Source organism: Arachis ipaensis, chromosome B10 (genome assembly GCF_000816755.2).
Source record: "Arachis ipaensis cultivar K30076 chromosome B10, Araip1.1, whole genome shotgun sequence".
In the NCBI taxonomy this organism is placed as follows: domain Eukaryota; kingdom Viridiplantae; phylum Streptophyta; class Magnoliopsida; order Fabales; family Fabaceae; genus Arachis; species Arachis ipaensis.
Window position 1 is genome coordinate 102,332,145 of NC_029794.2, and position 7,914 is coordinate 102,340,058.

A 7,914-nucleotide genomic window follows, 5' to 3' on the forward strand; every position below is an offset into this window, starting at 1 on the left:
ATATATTCACTCAATAATAATAATAATAATAATAATAATAATAATAATAATAATAATAATAATAATAATAATGATAATTAATAAAATTATTAGAGATTATTCTACAAGAAATTCAAGGTTGAAATCATTTGATATTTTTGTATTTAATATAATTAAAAGATGTTTTATTTTAAAAAATATGTTTGTATTAAAAGAAAATATTTTAATTTGGATTTCAAAACATCATTATTCACCTTACTTGTTTCTAATGAAAAGAGTGTATTAATATGTTAGTGCCATGGTCCACATGCACTCATGCACAAAGCTAAGTTAATAATAATAATGGTCGACACATAGTAAAAGTAAGAATAATTACCCAAATTAGTCCCCAAAGATCTTAAAAGTGGACATTTTAGTCCTCAAGAAAAATTAATACATAGATCAATCCCCAAGATTTTACTCCGGCAGACAAATCAGTTCCCAGTTCATTTTCTGGCAGAGTAATTATCCAAATCAGTCCCCAAATATTTTAAAAATGGACATTTTAGTCCCTAAAAAAATTAATATACAGATCAATCCCCAACGTTTTTAAAAAATTATTATTACTATTATACCATAATTTTTTTATATTTTTTGGACAAAAATAATGATACATTAGATCATTAGATTCTTATGTATGTATTTCTAATATACAAAGTATATATATATATATATACACATACATAGTCACTCAACAACAACAACAACAACAACAACAACAACAACAACAACAACAACAACAACAATATTCAATAAAATTATTAGATTATTCTACAAAAATTTTAAAGTTAAAACTATTTGATATTTTTGTATTTAATATAATCAAAAGATGTCCTACTTTAAAAAACATGTTTGTATTAAAAGAAAATGTTTTAATTTGGATTTCAAAACATTATTATTAACTTATCTTTGTGCATGTGGACAACGAACACTAGCATATTAATACACTCTTTTCGTTAGAAACAAGTAAGGTGAATAATGATGCTTTGAAATTCAAATTAAAACATTTTCTTTTAATACAAACATATTTTTTAAAGTAAGACATCTTTTGATTATATTAAATACAAAAATATCAAATAATTTCAACTTTAATTTTTTTGTAAAATAATCTCTAATAATTTAATTGATTATTATTATTATTATTGAGTGACTATGTATGTATTATTGAGTGACTATATGTATATAGACTTTTTATATTAGAAATACATACATAAAAATCTAATGAATAAATTTATTATTATTTTTGTCCAAAAATACAAAAAAATTATAGTACAATATTATTGTGCAATTAATAATAATAATAATTTTATTTTATTCTTTTTGAATAGAGGATTGTTATGTCTGACGGAGAAAAATGTTGGGAATTGATCTGTATGTTAATTCTTTTGGGACTAAAATGTCTATTTTTAAAATTTTTAGGGACTGATCTGGGTTACTCTGTCGAAAAATGAACTGGAGACTGATTTGTCTGTCGGAATAAAACCTTGCAGATTGATCTGTGTATTAATTTTTTTGAGGATTAAAATGTCCGTTTTTAAAATCATTATGACTGATTTGAGTAATTACTTTAAAAGTAAAATGAATGAAAACTGTTATGTTTGACGAAAAAACATTAGGAATTGATTTGTATATTAATTTCTTTTAAAAACTAAAATATCTATTTTTAAAATCTTTGGAGACGGATTTGATTAATTACTCTGCATATAAACATCACTGTACTGTTTGCTCTCTTGAAAAATCAAATTAATATTTTTTTGGGAACTAATTAATAGGAGATCAAAATCTTAGGATTTGTTAGGGTGAGTTTTTAAAAAAAGATCTTTTTTTGAGTTATCTTTTTTAAAAGATCTTATTGTAGAGAAGTAAAAGTAATTTTATGTTTGGATATCTCATGTAAAAAAGTCTTTTTATCTATCAATTATGTTTGAGTATAACAATATAAAAGTACTTTTTTATTCATTTATTACATGAAAAATATTTTTTTTTTTAAAAAAAAAGATCTTTTAAAAAAAATATAAATTGTAACTTCTCAAATCTTTTACTTTTACTACTAAAAATTTGCCAAATACGTTAAAAATAAAAAAAAAAATTTTTTTTTATTGAAAAAAGATCTTTTTTTTTTAATAAAATAATGGTGCCCAAACATGCACTTAGTAGACCTAATTCACACTTTCCTTGAAAAGAAAACAAAGAAACAAAGATGAATGGAGAAAAAACCCTAGAGAGAAGGGTAGGGTCACATACGGAGGGACATACTCGAAAGCCACGTTACCATTACAGAGGCGATCCGATTTTATCTGGCGGGTGAGAGAGTGAATATTGCGTAGTATCGAAGACAGTATCATTGTTGAAATCCATCCAATCTATAGATTTATTTCTATTCCATTCCATGGATCTGTATTAGTCCTTAGTAGAAGAAGTCAAAGCAAATTGAGCTGAACTGAACTGAACTGGAGAAGAAGAAGAAGAAGATGGCGGAAGAGAAAGAATCAACTTCGATTCCTCTGAGTCAAGCAGACAATGCCTCTTCCGAAGATCCCGAAGATCCGGCAAAGTCTCCCCCGAATTCTCCTAATTCCTCCACTCGCAGGGTCAACCCTCCTTTTTCCTATTTTCTTTACCTTAAATTATTAGACATTTTATCCAGTTAATCTGAATCGTTGACGTTTGAAATCACAGAGAATCTTGAACCTAGAATCTGATGTCTAATCGCATTTACTGTGCAAATCGATCTGTATTCTGCAGTGACGGCCAAGATCCCAAATTCGATAGGAATATAATGGGATTTCTTTATTCAAATCCCTAAAGACATTGCTTTTTGTAACTATATGCACTCTTCGTAAATGAACCAACTGGGTTCTTGAAGTTCATTCTCTAATTTGTTGCTAAGATGATGTAGCTAAAAATATTTTTATGGTTGCACTTGTGACCTGAATTGCTCCTTGATTTCTTTACCTTGGACATCCTTAAAATAATTCGTAGGGAAAATAACGTAAAATCATAAAATATTGTAACATAATCCCCAATTGCCCTCTCTCCCTCTGGAAAAAACTACATGATTAATGTGCATTTGTTTGATGTATACAGGTTCTCATGTTTCGAATTGTTTCAGGACATATTTTAGTTTGTTTGTATCGCCATTGACTTATTATGTGTATTTGTTTCAGGCATGTTGCTTTGTTCTCCAAAGTTGGGTATCAAAGAAATTTATGACCGGATGGTAATTAACTAATGTACTTATTGAGTTGAATAAGTGTTATTGGTATATTTGGCTTAATTATTCATTTTATCTTGGATTTGCAGTGTAGTTCTTTTCCCAGTTGCAGTTACCTTCTTTATTACATGGTGGTTTATTCAATTTGTTGATGGTTTCTTTAGCCCAATATACTCCAGGCTTGGCATTGACATATTTGGTGAGTGTTATTTTACCATTCTCTTTACATCATTTTATCATGTATTTTTTACTTGGTACTGAGTGATTACGGATGGGGGGAATTTTTGTGTTCTAGATTTCATATCTCTAAATTCATAAAAAGGCAAATGAAAATAGTTCAATAAGGGTGTGTTTGTGAATTTTGACTTTGGAGATGAAGGAATTAAAGTTTCTCAACAGTTGACAGTGATTCTGATAGAGGATTCTATTGGGTTTATTGGCTCTGTGGTTTATTCTAATGGAGGAATTAGTTTTTGGAACAATTTGTACTCTTTTCATTGCTTAACAGGTCTTGAGGAAGTATTCATTACCTATGAAATGCCTTTAAGTGTAAAAAATGGGAAAAGGATATACAGATTGGCATAACTCTTGAAAAGCTATTCATTTTATAGTCATTATTTCTCAGTTGGTGTTTTTGGCCAAGGCTGTTTTAATAGAATTCCATTTTTGATACACTGAGAAATATGGAGTATTGCTACATTCATAACTTTACTTCTGTTCCATTTATCCTATTCTTCCCTTGTTCCTGAGGAAATATTACTGTCTGGTTTTCCTCCTACTAAATTCGGACCCTGCATTTTCCTTCCTCCTCTCTGGTTTTAAATTTCTTCACATTTCTGGCCTTTGTCATTTTGACTTTACTTGTATATTCCCAATGCAGCATAGTAAAGTTTGAAACTCTTGTTTTGTGGTGCAGGACTTGGTTTTATTACATCTTTGGTTTTTGTATTTCTTATTGGTGTTTTTGTTTCATCATGGATGGGTGCCACTGTTTTCTGGCTTGGAGAATGGTTCATAAAGCGAATGCCCCTTGTTAGGCATATATACTCTGCGTCCAAGCAGATTAGTGCTGCAATATCTCCAGGTATATACACAAGCACGTCTATCTTTGCTCGATAACACAGTTACTTATCTCCAGCTCGCATCCATATCAGCTATAGATTGACCATTTTCATATAGCGATGACATCATGACAAGGACGCAACCAAGCTCATATATTTCCCCCTTTATCTTCTTCACAGATCAAAATACCACAGCCTTTAAGGAAGTTGCAATTATCCGTCACCCACGTGTTGGTGAATATGCTTTTGGCTTTATTACATCTACTGTTACTCTACAGGTACTGATAATCTGATATCATTTCACCAGTTCTATCATTGATAAATATTTGACTTGTATATCATGATGTGATGCATCTTTGCAAGTGAGAGGAATTCGCCTCATTAGTTTGCAGCAGTTGAGTATGTTGCTAATGGAATCTACTAATGGCCTATGGCCTATAGAGATCGACATATGTATATGCTGAATACTATGAGTTTATAGTGTCTATGGGTCTTGCATTTACCTCATTTTCATCCTTTATGATGTGTGTATCCTCTGATGAATCATATTACTTGGTCTTCTACTAATTCTAAATTTTTGTTTTCTTTATTTACCGTTTGATGTTTCCTCTCCATCCCAGAAAGAAAATGAAGACGAAGAGCTCTGTAGTGTTTTTGTCCCTACAAACCATCTATATATTGGGGATATATTTTTGGTTAACTCCAAAGAAATTATAAGACCAAATCTTTCTATTCGAGAAGGCATAGGTAGGTTCTCTTTTCCTTAATTACCTTTTTCTTATCAATGTCCCTTGTATGATCTTAATATGTCATGAATAGTTCGTGTAAGTAACATTATTGCATTAATGGTTATGCAGAAATAATTGTTTCTGGGGGAATGACAATGCCACAGTTGATATCTCCATTAGAAAGAGCACCTAGACAGAGTGAGAGAATCCCGTTGAACCGAATTGCATCAAGGGCATAGAGCTATGGATGTCTCGTGTGGCCTTGCATGCAAGCAAAGCAAATTCTGATAGTCTGAGCTCTATTATTAACCTGCATGTGATGAAATTTGTATACTAAGGTTGTTGTTTATCATTAGTTAAAAAGAGTGTTAAATACCTTGTAATAATGTAATTATTATTGTTATGATTATAATTCAACTATTCGCCCGGAGTATGATCTAAGTGATGAATGCATGTTTAAAAATCACGATGGCACAAGAGCACGTTATAATGTTATTTGTATACTAAAATTAGTCATTAAGGTAGCGTTTGTTTTCGGAGACAAGATACAGAGATATGGACAGTACATGTTTAAAATGTGTTTGGAACACATTGTCTCTGAGACAATTTTTTATATTTTTGTGTCCACACTTTTACGAAGGATAATAATGGACACGGGATTTGGAAGAATAGACACGGACTTTTTTATAAATTTTGTTTTCCTTTTTGTCTATAGATATTTTTTATTATTCCACTATTATCTCTTCTTATTTTTTCTATAATTAGTCATGAAATTTTTTTCATGTAAAAACGGATTCTTTTTTAAAATTGATTTTTTATTTAAAATTAATCTAACTTATTAACCTAAACCTCCTACGTACTCTCATTCTCTATTAAATTAGTTTGTACTTGATGTAGAAAATTTGAAATCATATGGTTATTTTAGTCATTTCATATAATATTTTAGTCTTGTCCATGTGTATCCAAATATAATACTGGACATTACATTAGTGTCTTGTACATCGTATCCAAACATAATACACAAACGCAGTATCATGTATCATGTTCTATTGTCTCTGTCCTATTGTCTCTGTCTCAGTATCATGTTTTGTCCTGTCTCTGAAAACAAACACAGCCTAATATATTTGTTTTTTGTGTTTTGTTTTTGGTGTGGTTAAATTACACAATTGATCTCTATATTTTTATTGAAATTGCAAATTGGTTTCTATACTTTAAAAGTTTGTAATTGAGTTCCTAAACAAAATTAAATTTTATAATTTAGTCTCTATCGTTCAAACAATGTTTGATTTAACAGAATATTCGTCAGTATATTCACTACTTTAAATATGTGAGTTGCACGTGTTTAATAGTAAGGACTAATTTGCAATTTTAGCGAAAGTATAGGGATCAACGGTATAATTTAACAATTAAAAAATGATCAAAGACTCCCTAAGATATCTGAACATATCCCACCCCTCCCTAGCTCCCTCACTCTCACTTTTTGCACTTTTCAAAACAGCACCCCACCTAGCTCTTTGTCTCTCACCTCTGTCTACTGCATCTGTGCTCACGAGCCTTGTCTGGCCTCCTTCCTCCATCTCGCCTCTCTCATCCGGCAGGGCTCGCGTCGCTACTACTCCCCCTTGCTAGTCTCTGCATTGTCGTGCTTTGTCTCCCTCTCCTCCTCTTGCGTTCTACCTTTATATTATCAAGAATTTTTTTAATTTTCTTTTTTTAGCTATTCCGTTATTGGATTATAATATGTTGATTTGTTACTGTTTTTATATAATTGTGGTAAATTGAGCTACTGTTTTTATGTTTATTTGTGGAGAAAATGTAAGGGATAGGAAGAGAAGGGATAATGGAAGAAGGGGACAGGGGCGGGCTTTGGCGATGGTGGCTCAAGGTGGTAATGGAAGAAGAAGAACAGACACGTTGAAGAGAAGAGGAGGAAGAAAAGGGAGAAGAGGAAGAGGACATTATGGTAAATGTGCATTTTTTTTATGGTAAACGTCATTGAAGACCTAATTACAAAATTATATTTTGTACATGGACCTCAGTACAAACTTTAAAGTGTATGGACCAATTTATAATTTCAGTGAAAGTATAGGGACTAATTGTATAATTTAACCTAATTTTAAATAGGAAAATTAGGCTGTGTTTGGTTCTGAGAACAGGACAAGACAAGACAGACACTGAGAATAAAACATAAAAAACAAAGACACAAAAATTAGTATTCTAGTATTTTGTTTGGTGATAAACTAGAACAAATGTTAAATTATGAAAGTCTAATTTATTTTTATTTTTTTTATTCAAAAATTTTGGGAAGCAAAATATAATAATAAAAAAATAATTATGAAAAATTAATAAAATTAATGAAAAAATAAAAAATAAATTGTGTCTTTTATTAGTGTTTCTGTGTAATTTCTATCAAGATGGATATAAAATATATTAATTCAGTGTCTCTGAACATAATTTATCTGTCCATGTTTCATTTACTAAATACAATTTTGTGTTTTTGTATCTCTATCTTAATGTTTTATGCCTATAAACAAATGCAGGTCTAAGGATATATTTAATAAAGTTTATTTTTCAGAAGTATTAAAGTTTAGTTTTAAAGAATTTATAAAACTGCTACATTTATATTTGTTAAAATAAAATAAAAATAATTTTAAATACACAAATTTAGCAATTGTGTTTGATTAAATTGTTTTTAAAATTCAAAATCATTTTAATACATGTAAATATAAATAGTTATTAATATATGAAGTTATAGTAAATAATTTTTATAAGTAAAAGTTAACTATATAAAAAAAGTTTTAGGTATGCATTCATAACTTTCAAAAATTTATAAATATACGAGTAAATTATCGATTATGCCCCAAATTTGTAAAACGCTGACAATAATAACTCT

The 7,914-nt window shown here is 29.7% G+C and overlaps 1 protein-coding gene across 1 annotated transcript; it reads left to right on the forward strand.

Moving 5' to 3' along the window:
- On the forward strand, positions 2,196 to 5,530 carry LOC107623577 (protein LIKE COV 2). Its single transcript, XM_016325901.2, has 7 exons — positions 2,196 to 2,609; positions 3,186 to 3,238; positions 3,322 to 3,431; positions 4,149 to 4,316; positions 4,474 to 4,571; positions 4,914 to 5,040; positions 5,151 to 5,530. The coding sequence occupies exons 1-7, from the start codon at positions 2,490 to 2,492 to the stop codon at positions 5,258 to 5,260; spliced, it is 786 nt and encodes a 261-aa protein (XP_016181387.1). The 5' UTR covers positions 2,196 to 2,489; the 3' UTR covers positions 5,261 to 5,530.